The sequence below is a fragment of the Leucopleurus acutus genome (assembly GCF_964270905.1).
Source record: "Leucopleurus acutus genome assembly, chromosome: 15".
In the NCBI taxonomy this organism is placed as follows: domain Eukaryota; kingdom Metazoa; phylum Chordata; class Mammalia; order Artiodactyla; family Delphinidae; genus Leucopleurus; species Leucopleurus acutus.
The window spans coordinates 80,451,835-80,467,742 of record NC_139157.1 but is presented as its reverse complement, the minus strand read 5'-3'; the positions used below and the strand labels follow the sequence as shown (position 1 = coordinate 80,467,742).

Below are 15,908 nucleotides of genomic sequence, written 5' to 3'. Positions count from 1 at the left end.
ATATTTTATTATTTTACAGAAGAGAAGGTGTGTTTTATCTTGACCTGAAGCACATAGATCATTTTTTAAGAAGACAATTTTTTAATTAATTGAGGGAGGACTAAGCAAACCAAAAATACGGTGACCCTTAATCGTAGTATAAAACAAAGAAAATGCTTGCCTGTTGTGATTTGGTTGGAAATTCAATTGAGGTAGAACTTAGGGAACCTCATATTCTTGGAAATCACTGGTTCTGATATGTTTTGTTTTGTTTAGTTCATAAAAAGGTTTGAAAAGTTCTTCTAAAAAAACAGAAAAAAGGGAAACAAATGGGATAAAAATAAATAGGGAAATTAGGTCTTGTATTAATGAGGTAAAACTGTAAGTAATTATATAGCATTTAATTAATTAGCTTGTGCATCATGTAAATAATCTTCCACCTCTCCTTGACGATGTGCTTTCTTTAATAACTTGCTGTTTGAAGTCTTGTCATTTCTAACATTTCTACTCAGCCCTTTGAATTAGTTGTTTTCTTTTTTGTTTTTTTTTTTACCTATCAGTTTGAGGATCTGATAGAGTGATGTTTTTTGGAATTTTTTTAAAATTTAATTTTATTTACTTTTTTATACAGCAGGTTCTTTTTAGCCATCCATTTTATACACATCAGTATATACAGGTCAATCCCAATCTCCCAATTCATCACACCACCCCCACCACCCCCTGCCGCTTCCCCTCCTTGGTATCCATACGTTTGTTTTCTACATCTGTGTCTCATCCTGCAAACCAGTTCATCCGTACCATTTTTCTAGGTTCCGCATACATGCGTTAACATACGACATTTGTTTTTCTCTTTCTGACTTACTTCACTCTGTATGGCAGTCTCTAGGTCCATCCACATCTCTACAAATGACCCAATTTCATTCTTTTTTATGGCTGAGTAATATTCCATTGTATATGTACCACATCTTCTTTATCCATTTAGTTGTCGATGGGCATTTAGGTTGCTTCCATGACCTGGCTATTGTAAAGAGTGCTGCAATGAACATTGGGGTGCAAGTGTCTTTTTGAATTACAGTTTTCTCTGGGTATATGCCCAGTAGTGGGATTGCTGGGTCATATGGTAATTCTATTTTTAGTTTTTTAAGGAACCTCCATACTGTTCTCCATAGTGGCTGTATCAATTTACATTCCCACCTGCCAAAGCAACAGGGTTCCCTTTTCTCCACACCCTCTCCAGCATTTGTTGCTTGTAGATTTTCTGATGATGCCCATTCTAACTGGTGTGAGGTGATACCTCATTGTAGTTTTGATTTGCATTTCTCTAATGATTAGTGATGTTGAGCAGCTTTTCATGTGCTTCTTGGCCATCTGTATGTCTTCTTTGGAGAAAGGTCTATTTAGGTTTTCTGCCCATTTTCGGATTGGGTTGTTTGTTTCTTTAATATTGAGCTGCATGAGCTGTTTATATATTTTGGAGATTAATCCTTTGTCCGTTGATTCATTTGCAAATATTTTCTCCCATTTTGAGGGTTGTCTTTTCGTCTTGTTTATGGTTTCCTTTGCTGTGCAAAAGCTTTTAAATTTCATTAGGTCCCATTTGTTTATTTTTCTTTTTATTTCCATTACTCTAGGAGGTGGATCAAAAAAGATCTTGCTGTGATTTATGTCAAAGAGTGTTCTTCCTATGTTTTCCTCTAAGAGTTTTATAATCCGGTCTTACATTTAGGTCTCTGATCCATTTTGAGTTTATTTTTGTGTATGGTGTTAGGGAGTGTTCTAATTTCATTCTTTTACATGTAGCTGTCCAGTTTTCCCAGCACCACTTATTGAAGAGACTGTGTTTTCTCCATTGTATATCCTTGCCTCCTTTGTCCTAGATTAGTTGACCATAGGTGTGTGGGTTTATCTCTGGGCTTCCTATTTTGTTCCATGGATCTATGTTTTTGTTTTTGTGCCAGTATCATAACGTCTTGATTACTGTACCTTTGTAGTATAGTCTGAAATCAGGGAGTCTGATTCCTCCAGCTCCGTTTTTTTCCCTCAAGATTGCTTTGGCTATTCAGGGTCTTTTGTGTCTCCATACAAATTTTAAGATTTTTTTTTGTTCTACTTCTGTAAAAAATGCCATTGGTAATTTGATAGGGATTGCATTGAATCTGTAGATTGCTTTGGGTAGTATAGTCATTTTCACAATATTGATTCTTCCAATCCAAGAACATGGTATATCTCTCCATCTGTTGGTATCATCTTTAATTTCTTTCATCAGTGTCATATAGTTTTCTGCATACAGGTCTTTTGTCTACCTAGGTAGGTTTATTCCTAGGTATATTATTCTTTTTGATGCAATGGTAAATGGGAATGTTTCCATAATTTCTCTTTCAGATTTTTCATCATTGATGTATAGGAATGCAAGAGATTTCTGTGCATTAATTTTGTTTCCTGCAACTTTACCAATTTCATTGATTAGCTCTAGTAGTTTTCTGGTGGCATCTTTAGGATTCTCTATGTATAGTATCATGTCATCTGGAAACAGTGACAGTTTTACTTCTTCTTTTCCAATTTGTATTCCTTTTATTTCTTTTTCTTCCCTGATTGCCGTGGCTAGGACTTCCAAAACTATGTTGAATGATAGTAGTGAAAGTGGACATCCTTGTGTTGTTCCTGATCTTAGAGGAAATGCTTTCAGTTTTTCACCATTGGGAATAATGTTTGCTGTGGGTTTGTCATATATGGCCTTAATTAGGTTGATGTGGCTTCCATCTATGCCCACTTTCTGGAGAGTTTTTATCATAAATCGGTGTTGAATTTTGTCAAAAGCTTTTTCTGCATCTATTGAGATGATCATATGGTTTTTATTCTTCAATTTGTTAATATGGTGTATCACATTGATTGATTTGCGTATATTGAAGAATCCTAGCATCCCTGAAATAAATCCCACTTGATCATGGTGTATGATCCTTTTAATGTGTTGTTGGATTCTGTTTGCTAGTATTTTGTTGATGATTTTTGCATGTATATTCATCAGTGATATTGATCTGTAATTTTCTTTTTTTGTAGTATCTTTGTCTGGTTTTGGTATCAGGGTGACGGTGGCCTCACAGAATGAGTTTGGGAGTGTTCCTTCCTCTGCAGTTGTTTGGAAGAGTTTGAGAAGGATGGGTGTTAGGTCTTCTCTAAATGTTTGATAGAATTCACCTGTGAAGTCATCTGGTCCTGGACTTTTGTTTGTGGGAAGATCTTTAATCACAGTTTCAATTTCATTACATGTGATTGGTCTGTTCATATTTTCTATTTCTTCCTGGCTCAGTCTTTGGAGGTTATACCTTTCTAAGAATTTGTCCATTTCTTCCAGGTTGTCCATTTTATTGGCATAGAGTTGCTTGTAGTAGTCTCTTAGGATGCTTCGTATTTCTGCAGTGTCTGTTGTAACTCTTCCTTTTTCGTTTCTAATTTTATTGATTTGAGTCCTCTCCCTCTTTTTCTTGATGAGTCTGGCTAATGTCTTATGAATTTTGTTTATCTTCTCAAATAGCCAGCTTTTAGTTTTATTAATGTTTGCTATTGTTTTCTTTGTTTCTATTTATTTCTGCTCTGATCTTCATGATTTCTTTTCTTCTGCTAACTTTGGGTTTTGTTTGTTCTTCTTTCTCTAGTTCCTTTAGGTGTAAGGTTAGATTGTTTATTTGAGATGTTTCTTGTTTCTTGAGGTAGGCTTGTATAGCTATAATCTACCCTCTTAGAACTGCTTTTGCGGCATCCTGTAGGTTTTGGATTGTCGTGTTTTCATTGTCTCTAGGTATTTTTTGATTTCTTCTTTGATTTCTTCAGTGGTCACTTGGTTATTTAGTAACGTATTGTTTAGCCTCCATGTGTTTGTGTTTTTTTTACTTTTTTTTCCCCATGTAATTGATTTCTAATCTCATAGCATTGTGGTCAGAAAAGATGCTTGATATGATTTCAGTTTTCTTAAATTTACTGAGGCTTGATTTGTGACCCAAGATGTGATCTATCCTGGAGCATGTTCTGTGAGCACTTGAGAAGAAAGTGTAATCTGCTGTTTTTGGATGGAATGTCCTATAAATATCAATTAAATCTATGTGGTCTATTGTGTCATTTAAAGCTTGTGTTTCCTTATTAATTTTCTGTTTGGATGATCTGTCCATTGGTGTAAGTGTGGTGTTAAAGTCCCCCACTATTACTGTATCACTGTCGATTTCCTGTTTTATAGCTGTTAGCAGTTGCCTTATGTATTGAGGTGCTCTTATGTTGGATGCATATATATTTATAATTGTTATATCTTCTTCTTGGATTGATCCCTTGATCATTATATAGTGTTCTTCCTTGTCTCCTGTAACATTCTTTATTTTAAAGTCTATTTTATCTGATATGAGTATTGCTACTCCAGCTTTCTTTTGATTTCCATTTGCATGGAATATCTTTTTCCATCCCCTCACTTTCAGTCTGTATGTGTCCCTAGGTCTGAAGTGGGTTTCTTCTAGACAGCATATATATTGGTCTTGTTTTTGTATCCATTCAGTGAGCCTGTGTCTTTTGGTTGGAGCATTTAATCCATTCACGTTTAAGGTAATTATTGATATGTATGTTCCTATTACCATTTTCTTAATTGTTTTTGGTTTGTTTTTGTAGGTCCTTTTCTTCTCTTGTGTTTCCCACTTAGAGAAGTTCCTTTAGCATTTGTTGTAGAGCTGGTTTGGTGGTGCTGCATTCTCTTAGCTTTTGCTTGTCTGTAAAGCTTTTGATTTCTCCATCGAATCTGAATGAGATCCTTGCCGGGTAGAGTAATCTTGGTTGTAGATTTTTCCCTTTCATCACTTTAAATACATCATGCCACTCCCTTCTGGCTTGTAGAGTTTCTGCTGAGAAATCAGCTGTTAACCTTATGGGAGTTCCCTTGTATGTTATTTGTCGTTTTTCCCTTGCTGCTTTCAATAATTTTTCTTTGTCTTTAATTTTTGCCAATTTGATTACTATGTGTCTCGGCATGTTTCTCCTTGGGTTTATCCTGTATGGGACTCTCTGTGCTTCTTGGACTTGGGTGGCTATTTCCTTTCCCACGTTAGGGAAGTTTTCAACTATAATCTCTTCAAATATTTTCTCGGGTCCTTTCTCTCTCTCTTCTCCTTCTGGGACCCCCTATAATGTGATGTTGTTGTGTTTAATGTTGTCCCAGTGGTCTCTTAAGCTGTCTTCCTTTCTTTTCATTCTTTTTTCTTTATTCTGTTCTGTAGCAGTGAATTCCACCATACTGTCTTCCAGGTCACTTATCCGTTCTTCTGCCTCAGTTATTCTGCTATTGATTCCTTCCAGTGTATTTTTCATTTCAGTTATTGTACTGTTCATCTCTGTTTGTTCTTTAATTCTTCTAGGTCTTTGTTAAACATTTCTTGCATCTTCTCGATCTTTGCCTCCGTTCTTTTTCCGACTCCTGGATCATCTTCACCATCATTATTCTGAATTCTTTTTCTGGAAGGTTGCATATCTCCACTTCATTTAGTTGTTTTTCTGGGGTTTTATCTTGTTCCTTCATCTGGTACATAGCCCTCTGCCTTTTCATCTTGTCTGTCTTTCTATGAATGTGGTTTTTGTTCCCCAAGCTGCAGGGTTGTAGTTCTTCTTGCTTCTGCTGTCTGCCCTCTGGTGGATGAGACTATCTCGAATTAGTTGTTTTCTTAGTGGAAAAATAACTCATGTACATGACTGCAGGAATCTATGTATTTGGGCTGTAGGTTAATAGAAAAAACTATCATTATTCACCAGATAGCATTGCTTGAATTGTAGTTCTATAAAGACAAATAAATATATCCCCTTAATGGATTTTGAACTTACCAATCAGATTTTAAACGGCCATCATATCAAAGTGAAAACGCCAAGTAGCACACCATTTGAAACTATTTCCAGTTTATAGTTACAAGGTTGCCTAAGCTAAAGGAAATTAAAAACAAATAGAGCCAATTTCCACTGCCGAAAACCTATAAATGGTGGATCTAGATAACATTTATTTAACAAGGCATCACTGAATTTGCATAAAAGAGAAACATCCAAATGCCAGAAATGAAACTAGAAAACCATATAGGTCAGAACATGGGGCGATGCTTCAGCAAGGCCTCTGGTTGAATGAAACCTCATGGTGCCTGGGGCTTTGCGCAGCCTGAGGCTGTGAGGGGCAGTGCTGCCCTGCACGAGGCAGGTAATTGGAACTGGCATCTCTGCACGAGGCCATGACCCTCCGAGAGCTTCCCCCACAATGAAAACAAAAATAATATGAAACTTCACACAGCTCGGGTAAATGAGGAACCTTGTTTTTGTCTGAACCCTGGGTGAAAAAACCAGTAAATCTCTTGTAAGAAATTGAGATCACATTTTTCTGTTCCTAAGGTAGATTTTGTAGACTGAATTGATATTGCCTACATTGTGATTTAATCTCAAGGCAAGAAATTAACATTACATTTGGTCCTTGGTCAGTGATATCTTCAAGCTCAAAAGACTTCCATTCCTTTATAATTGATGGCTTAAGTTCCAGAGAATAGACAGGTGCTAAGAAATGGCCCTCAGGGCTTCCCTGGTGGCGCAGTGGTTGAGAGTCCGCCTGCCGATGCAGGGGACGTGGGTTCGTGCCCCGGTCCGGGAAGATCCCACATGCCGCGGAGCAGCTGGGCCCGTGAGCCATGGCTGCTGAGCCTGCGCGTCTGGAGCCTGTGCTCCGCAACGGGAGAGGCCACAACAGTGAGAGGCCCGTGTACCGCAAAAAAAAAAAAAGAAAAAGAAATGGCACCCAGAGAACCAATGTTTGGGCTTTATCAGTTGGATTTCTTTTTCTTTTGCCGTGTTTTCTGTGTTTTACAGAGCAGGGCAGTAATGGCTGAAGCATTTATGCCAGGCTTTAGGCTGAAATGGTCAACTTCTGATTATCCTTTAAAATACCTCAGCACCAAGAAAAGCACTCAATTTCACTTCATTTTATTTGATTAATGTATGTTATTGGAGTATAGTTGATTTACAATGTTGTGTTAATTCTTGCTGTACAGCAAAGTGATTCAGTTATACACATATGTACATTCTTTTTCACATGCTTTTCCCTTATGGTTTGTCACAGGGTATTGAATAGAGTTCCCTGTGCTCCACAGCAGGACCTTGTTGTTGATCCATCCTACGTATGTTACTTTGTATCTGCTAACCCCAGACTCCCACTCCATCCCCCTCCCCCTCCCCCTCGGCAACCACATGTCTGTGAGTCTGTTTCTGTTTCATAGGTAAGTTCACTTATGTCATATTTTAGATTCCACATATAAGCAATATCATATGGCATTTGTCTTTGTCCGACTTACTGCACGTAGTATGATCATCTCTAGGGCCATCCATGTTGCAGCAAACGGCATTAGCACTCAGTTTCCACTTGTCCTACTTTGCTAGGTCTCCTCTAGGAAATGTGTAGCATCAGTCAGAGGGTATGAATTGAGGAAACATTCTGTGGTGGGTGAGTTGGGCTTACAAAGTAATCACCGCCCCTAACAGTGATTTACCTTTTCGTTCTCTCTTGACTCTCCCTTTCATAACCCAGTCATCTTTTCCCCTCATCTCCCTAAAGAGATCCTCCCTGAAATGTTCCCACCACACCCTGGCCCATATCCTGCCACTAGCTGACATTTTGGCATATTTGCTATTCCGATCCCCTTTATTCTATGCCCGGATAAAGGTATGGTTCATGGTCTGGGAGGCCTAGGACCGCCAGCTTAGAAGACGACATAGATCAAGGAAAGCTGTGTGACCAGTTCTCCCCGGGAGATCCCTTTCACACACACACTGCGAGACAGAACAGCAACTTTCCTAGGGGACCTGTATTCATTTATACAGCAAATGGTTTCATTAGAACAACTTGAAAACAATGATTCTCATGTCTGTATTTCAGAATTTCAGGGTGATTTGAAGTCCAGAAGATACTTGATAGCATCACATTCTTTGAGTGTTTTTCTACCTTTTAAACTTTCTCAGGCTGGACAGTTTATAGACAGAGTTGCTTCTCGAATCCAACATATCCTTGTGGGAAAACTATAAATCCTGATAGGTTGCAACCTTATGACTCAGGAAGTGGCAAGTGTGAAAGAAGCTCTCAATCCTGGAAAAAGATGAGTTAGATATATTATTTCCCCAAATCCTAACATTTTATTCATTCTCATGTCTTTAGAACTAACCTTGCCTGCCGTAATGCTACTGTTATCCCCACAAAGACCCCTAGTTGTATTTTGAATGTTGCTTTATTGATTTATTATATATACAATTAGGATTTCCCAGAAGATGTCATTTGAACTTTGTGTTTTGTTTTGTTTGTTTTATTGTAACTTAGAATCCCCCAGAAGATTTTTTTCAGTGTGGTATGTAGATCTCAGTAAATGGGATACCTTGATACAGTAGTATACCCATGTGGGTCAGGAAGGGAGGGTGTCTGAGCTGGGGCTTCATGACAGCAGAGTCACAGTCATCCCAGTGACAGAGCGGGACATGGGACAGTGCCTGTCACTACAGAAACTGCCCGAAAGGTCTACGTGGTCCTGAACATCAACTCTGAATCTACAAAATGGAATCCAATACTTACCTCCCTTGCTTTTTGCTTAGGGTGTCTTAACAAATCAAAATAAACAGTATTAATAACATAGCATTTCTCCAACTAGTGTTTCTGCAAAGCAGTGAGAGGTTTAGTAAGTGTGATGCCCAAAATAAGTGTTTGTGCTCAAATATCAGTACGTTTGGCCAGTGCTAACTTTGGCTACAAATTTCCTTCACGTAGGACTTCTCACCGCCTTTCATGGATGCAGTGCGTCCTGAATACATTTAATCAGGGTCACTTTCATTGTGCACCATCTGTTAACATTTCCATAAACTGTTGTTCTGAGGTCAAGGCATGGAGCAATGCCAGAGCCTCATGAAGGACTCAGCCTGTAGCATCCTGTGCCTTTTAACTCGTGTAGCTTCATTGGTCTCAATCACAAACCACCAAGAGCACAGTCTTATACTAATACTAGGGGAACGTTAGTTTCCAAATTTAAAGATGTGTGATCTAAAGCAAGATTAGCTTCAATTATTATTGTTATTCAGATTCTTCCTCTGCCACTGATGCGATGTGTCACTTATATGGAAGCCTCAGTTTCCTCCTTTGTAATATGGGAAGAATAATAGCATTCAACCTTCAAGGCAGAGACGTGGCTTAGCTTTCTTCTCTTTACTTTCGTGCTTAGTATACTCAATGTTCAGAATTTTTGCTGGATGAAAGAAATTATGAATGCATGCATGCAAGGATCAGTGCACCTTGCAAAGAATAGCAAGATAAAGTCCAGCATAGACTCTCCTTTTAAGACCTACAGGGAAATGAAAAACAATGAAGAGGTCCGTGTGGATTGGGTTTAGTCAATAGAAATATCTCAGAGCGTGAACTTGTGTTTATGGCATAAACTTTCATGGAGAATGTACTCTGCTACTGGTAAAGATTAAGAACCTTGATTTTACTAAGAGGATATGGGGTTTACACATGTATAGACTGGCAGACAATATATTTATCCTCTTCTGCCCAAAGTTTGTGCTGCTGTTGATTCTTAAGTGCCGATGCATTAAAACGATACAGTGTGGCTCACAAAACAGGTAAAAGCGGTAGAGAGAGTGGCAAGGTGTTATTTCCACCTGGACGGTCTTCCGTCTGTAGCCCCATAGAGAAGTAGATGCTTTACTTACATCCCATCAGGAGTTTGCAATGTAGTTTATAACTTCATTATTTAAAATTACTCAGTATATTTGTCTACATGGAAGCATACCTCGCTTTTTCTATAAGATATAATTGTGAGCAGTCGAGGACATTACATAGACAAGTCTGTTGGGAAATAAGGTATCCATTTACTGTGCAGTATTTCAGTGCTACTTTCCTTAAGACGCTAGTATTATATAGAACTTAGAAATTCAATGCATATCGATTATTACTTCAGAGTGTGCTAGTAAGAGATTTGGATTTTAAGTCAGATTTTTTTTTTTTTGAATTAATACTAGGACTGTGGAGGAAAAAAAACACCTGATTTCCGGAGTACTATATGGGATTAATATTTCAACATTAACAATATTGGCATTTGATTGTAATAATTTTTACCTCTATTTTCTACCTGTTGTATTAGTACTGAAGTTTAATTTGAATATGAAAGCTTGGTGAAGTGGAAGTACTGGGTTGATGATGTGGGAGTTTAGTTTCCAGGACAGACCAGTCTTGGTATTTACTTCATATCTGTTTCCATAAATGGTTGATTCTCTTGTAATGCTCTCCATCCTGGTCACCTCTCAGATTTGTTTTACAACCCATGAACATGCTTTAGGAGATATGAAATACCTGCATATACATTACTTTTACAATTTACAGCATTATCTCTATTAAAATCCAAAAAAGTAATGATTATCTACACATTCGTATGCTTAAATTAAAGTTATGTGTACCTCTTGTTTTCGTTATGGTAGAGGAAAATATAATCCCTTAATTCCTTTTTTTCCCATAAAGTAGGAGTTTGCATCTTATCTAAAAGAAGGTATAGCTCTTCATAGTCTGGAAATGTTGTACCCTGTCACATATAGTAGGAAAAAAATCCCAGAGCCATATATATATGTGTGTGTGTGTATATATATATATATATGTATACAAATATATATATATATATGTATTTGCCTCTGCTAGGAAAATACAGCAATAGGAAGAGGGAATCTGCCTTTAAAAGTTTATGTAGGGAGGGAGGGAGACGCAAGAGGGAAGACATATGGGAACATATGTATATGTATAACTGATTCACTTTGTTATAAAGCAGAAACTAACACACCATTGTAAAGCAATTATACCCCAATAAAGATGTTAAAAAAAAGTTTATGTAATAGGAGGAAAATATTATATAAAGAATATATAATATGCACAAAAATAGCCTAACCTCAAATATTTCTTCAGGAAGAAGCAAAACATTTTTTTCTTCACAAATCAGAGCTGTAATAATAAGGAATGGTCTTACTTAATTGATTTTAACAGTACTGCACAAAAGCAGAAGAGTTATGCTTTAAGAAGTCATCCTATGGGCTAATGACCATTTGGTTGTCATAAAAGTCCTTTATTTAGCCCTCTCCACAAATAAGCGCACAGCAGGAGAAAGGACACTAGTTAGAGTGACTGGGGGATAAGTAAACAGAAGGAATGGCTGGGAGCAGTGTCATCTGGCAGAGAGCTTATTTCCTGAATCCCGTGGATCTGGTTAAAAGCCAACAGAGATGCCAATATGCTTCTGCTCAGTAAGTGCTACCAGGCTCCAGGCCACTAGGCCTGGAGGCTTGCGCGCGGTGTCCTATCCAGGCGGTGCCTGCGTAGCTGCTCTGTGCCCGCGATGACCTGAGCCGGTCATGCAGAGTGACTTTCTCCTGCTCCACCAGCATCCCTTCGTTTCCATCTTTTGCTGCTGACCTCCGGGCAGTTCAACGGCCTAAGCCGAAGGCAGGAGGAGCCACCGTGTGCGCTTCCTGGTTGATCCTGAACTTGTTTCAAAGCCAGGCTGACAGTCCCCAGGCTGGATTTCTCTGCGAGTTGCTGTCATGTGTGCCCCCGGCATACCCGTGTCTTCAGAAGGGTGGGAAGACGTGAAGGCTGCAGACCCCGAAGAGGGGACCATGGAGGCCCCCAGAGCAGGTGCCGGTAAGCTGGACCAGAGTCTGGGGCGTGGGAATCCCACTTCATTGTTTCTTCTGGTTGGACGCAAGTCTGTGTTTAACGCTCCCTTTCTCTCTGTCTTTCCTGAGTAAATATTCCCAGTGTGTGTCAGGTAGGATGTGATTTTGTTCCATTTTCTCAACAGAGCCAAGTTTCCAGCTACCAACTTGATCATCAGTCTTTCTCTCTGCAAAGACATGATGAGATTTACAAGATAGCCCTAAATATTTTAAGATGACTAATCAAATTTGTGATTTGTTTTCTTGCGTAATAGCTAAGTCCAGAAACATGTAAATATTAAATGTCACTGTTCTCTGAAAATAAGGGAAAACAATAACTAGTTGTTTAATTGTGTGCATGACTTTTGTTTGTAGTCAACGTTTTCTGTGCTTTGCGATCGCCTGTTCAAACAAAGAATGAGAAAGACATAAGTTGGAGTCATTATTAGCAGGAAATCAGTCCCCAAATAGGAAGTTTGTGTCACTTTTTCCAAGCAAGGGATCCTGAGTGCTTGTGAAAGAGCTGAAGGCTTTCCACGAGCATAGGCCTTGATGCTGACCACAGTGCCGTAGGTCAATATGTGAAGCAAGCTTACCATTGCGGTCGATGTTAGGTCTCGTACGTTCTCTCCTAAGAGAAATTGGTCTGCTGGTCTTTGGAGTGGCAGTGGTGTCACAGCTGAGTGGCAGGCCAGGAAACGTGCAGCCCCAGAGAGGGATACGGGTGGTGCAGAAGGGACAGAGTGGTAGAAATGTTTTCTATGAGTAAGTATTGTTAACATAAATTTCTGAATTGACGGATGAAGATGGGATTATTTTTCCTACTTACGCGTGGACAGTGGCCTCCGTGAAGGGCACTCATTACTCATTCTTGGAGTATGTGGTACCCAGATATGAGTGAAAGGTCCTTTAAAACAAGGTCAACCTTAGCCCCTCCTAATTTTGAGGTCCTGTTTTGAATCTGTAATTAGGAAAGCTGTGTGTACCATTTCAGAGACCTTACTTGGTTTATCAAACATCTTTGGTTAGAAATAAAATTAGTTACCATGTAGGGGACTCAAGATGGTTACAGCAAATTAACATAAATGTATAATAGATATACATGTATATCATGTATATATTATATATATACACATATATATATATATATATATACACATGTATAGATATTAGATGACTAGCATTCAAATGATTTTATCATTTGAAACAAGCCCATTCCAGGTGCTAAATGAGGAAAAAAAGAAATAGGAGAAGAGAAATACAAAACAGAAATATCTCAAAAGTCAGGCACGACGATAGCCTCATGTGGTGTAAGTAAGTGCTTTAATTCCGTTGCCTATATAAGCATTGCCTTATTCCGTTGCCTTATAAGCCTATATAAGATCCACAGACTCTTGAACCAAGCTCTGCAGTGACAGGCTCAGCAGGTGGACTTGGGTACATTGGTTGTTGGAGGTTTTGATTCTCCTTCCACTGGTTCTCCTTGGTTTTCATCCGTCTCTAGACCCTGCTGTTTGTGCGTCTTTATGACAGAGGCACAGTGGAAGACACCAATCCAAGCCCCGTAAGTTTCGCCCCGTAAACCTGTGTGGAGAATCGTCACCAGCCCCACACGTGGCACGTGGAGGTGGATGAATGTCGGCCCCCCCGGCCTCACCAGTTTCCACAGCACATCACTGGCACTTTCACGAAAGGTGGTACCACTTTGAGGCGACCTACAGATATAATCACAGCAGCTCCCACCTACCAGGTGTCATGGAAAGCTGGGCCTCCCAGTCACACGAAGCCAAGTTCAAATCCCAGCTCTGCTGGTGGTAAACCACGTGACCTTGGGCAAGTGAACTGGCTTCTCTGAGCCTCATCTGTAATATGGAGTAAATAATATTGACTTTGCCGTATGCCTGTGAAAAATAAATGAACACAATTAACATGCCTATTTATCACAAGATTTGACAGAGGTTCATTCACCTGATGTTTATTTCCCTTTCTCTTTCCAACCAGCAACCATGTGGCCAATTTTTTTATTCAAGCAAGTTTATGAAAGCATACTTGGAAGTTTGGGGTCAAGAAAAAAAAAAACAAATATTCTAAGTAGAGGTCCCAAAGCTGTATTTTTTAAGAGGAGAAAACAATGTTCGCATTAGTCCATTTGTTTCAGGCTGATATCTTGCACTTGCTTTGGTGACCACGAGTGATCCATTGTTCAGTATTAATGTTTTCCTTATCTGGTAATTATTTTTGACCAGTATCTATAATTTAAGTAAACACAGTGCATTTAGTTTAAATAAACAAAACCTGGGTCTTAATTCTCTATTTTCATTTGATCATTTCATCTTCTAAAACAAGCTAGAAGCAGTCTGCCCCGACTTTTCCATGATATTCCCTAGTGGATTAGACTAGAGAAGTTCGTTGTTTCTGGAAACTGAATGATATACCACAATAAACATGCCATTGGAGCAGTGACATCATTTCAAAGCAGCTGTTCTGTGGTACGTGGTCCAGGGAGATCAAGAAATGTTGGGGAACTGGTGAGAAGATGGTGATCCCGTCTCAGCGAGAAAAGTCTAGTGGACCGTGAGTTGTGATTGCACAGTCATCAGAGACATGCATCTTTAAAAATACTGGAGCTGTGAGCCCACCCCATTCCCCTTGACTCCCGGCTACACCAGTTTGGGTTGTCCTTTTGCCCCCTGGAGACGATCCCCTGTGAGCGCCTGGCTGGCCGGCTGGCACAGCTAGACAAAGCGCTGTGTCCTACTTCCGGCAGGTGCTCACACACTCCTGGCTTAAGCTTCCTTCGGCCAGTTGTCTTTGGGCTGAGTAAGGTCTCAGGTAAGGAGACTGAAGAGGGAACGATGGGTTTCACCGGGCTTGGCAGGACCACGGCCAGGGATTGAGATTGGCACCAAATCATCTTAGGTGAGTGCTCTGGGGTCCACCAGCCAGCAGGGGGCTGCTGGCCTTTGTCATCTTAGCCCCCGGGTGCCTCCATGAAATGTCACTGGGGGGATAAGAGGAGGGCCTCTTCAAGCCTCCGCCTGAGTTTTCTCTCCAGTGCTGGCTTTAAGGGACCACTGCGTTTCAAGTCTCTGCCTGCAGGAAGGTAGCATCATCTGTGCATTGTTTCAGGAAACGGTTAATCGCGGACCTACTGGAGTTTTGGTGTTTGCTAGAGTGGGGACCTCTTTAGCATAGCACAGAGCACTATAGATCAGTAATGCGGTAATCATTGAGAATCTGCACACTGCAGAGATCTGTTTTGATGACAGCAGCACTTATGGCCTTGATTAGTGTCACCGTTGTATAATGTTGGACACCACAGGCTTTTTTTTTTTTTTAGAATGCAAGGACCGCAGGGGCTGTTATTTAACATTTCTTTTGCACTTCCGTGGATTACTTATTGCGTTGTGAATTTGCTGCGTTGCTAGCTAGAATTTAGTGATCTGATGCCAGCAGCCTCTGTTTAACTCCTCTGATGCTGCTGTTATGTTTGCTGGGTTTCTACAGCTTCTACTCCTTCATACACTGCACTCAAGAACAGGTAAACTAAGCTCTAATATTAATCTTATGCATAAATATAAAATTACCAGAATATTTGTTTAATTATCCAAAAGAGTAAGATATTAAAATGCTTCATTTAGATTCTATCAGTAGAGAATAAGGAATGTTTTGCTTTGAACATGGAAATTACACAGATATATTATCATTTTGAAATGCATTGTCTGAAGTTATTTTCATGTTTTAAATGAATATCTGAAGTGTACATTTCGTTGTCTACAATTTAGTATTTAACTCTCGACTTGATATCTGTACAATAGACAATTAATTTAGAAAGTATGTATTTTCCTTTCTGATTGACCCAAGGCAGTTGTTTTCCCTGTTTACCGAATTTTACTGAAATCAGAAAGCTTCATAGTTTAATCTTCTTAAAAACAGAAAGTTGTAAGTTTGTCTGTAGATTGTTATTTCGAAGTGTTTAGACAAAGGTTGCTGAGGCCAGGTTTCCCGTGACCAGCAGCCCTGATTTTAGAGCACATCGTGGAAATAACTATGTTTTTACGTGACGTTAAGCTGTGGACTAAAGGAAAACCTGCTCGAATAAGGGGACCAGAGAGCCTAGACAGAAAGAAGGAAAGGGCAAAGCAGTGCTTTGGGTGTGGCAGGTTCGGGTGTGTGGCCTTGGACGACAGAGCAAGCCCTCC

The 15,908-nt window shown here is 39.4% G+C and overlaps 1 protein-coding gene across 45 annotated transcripts in view; it reads left to right on the top strand.

The window, feature by feature from the left end:
• Positions 1-15,908, top strand: part of LOC309972198 (regulating synaptic membrane exocytosis protein 1) — a gene marked incomplete at both ends in the record, with an annotated part of 218,748 nt that overhangs the window by 18,634 nt on the left and 184,206 nt on the right. For 39 of the 45 annotated variants that reach the window (XM_082855760.1, XM_082855737.1, XM_082855736.1 and 36 more), the window contains one exon: positions 11,593-11,692. The exons of 1 other annotated variant lie outside the window; for it this stretch is intronic. In XM_082855760.1, coding sequence (XP_082711886.1) covers positions 11,593-11,692 — 100 coding nt within the window. Of the gene's footprint in view, positions 1-11,592; positions 11,693-14,723; positions 15,248-15,908 lie in introns of those variants that run through there. 5 more of the 45 variants (XM_082855755.1, XM_082855738.1, XM_082855754.1 and 2 more) reach the window with 1 other exon arrangement.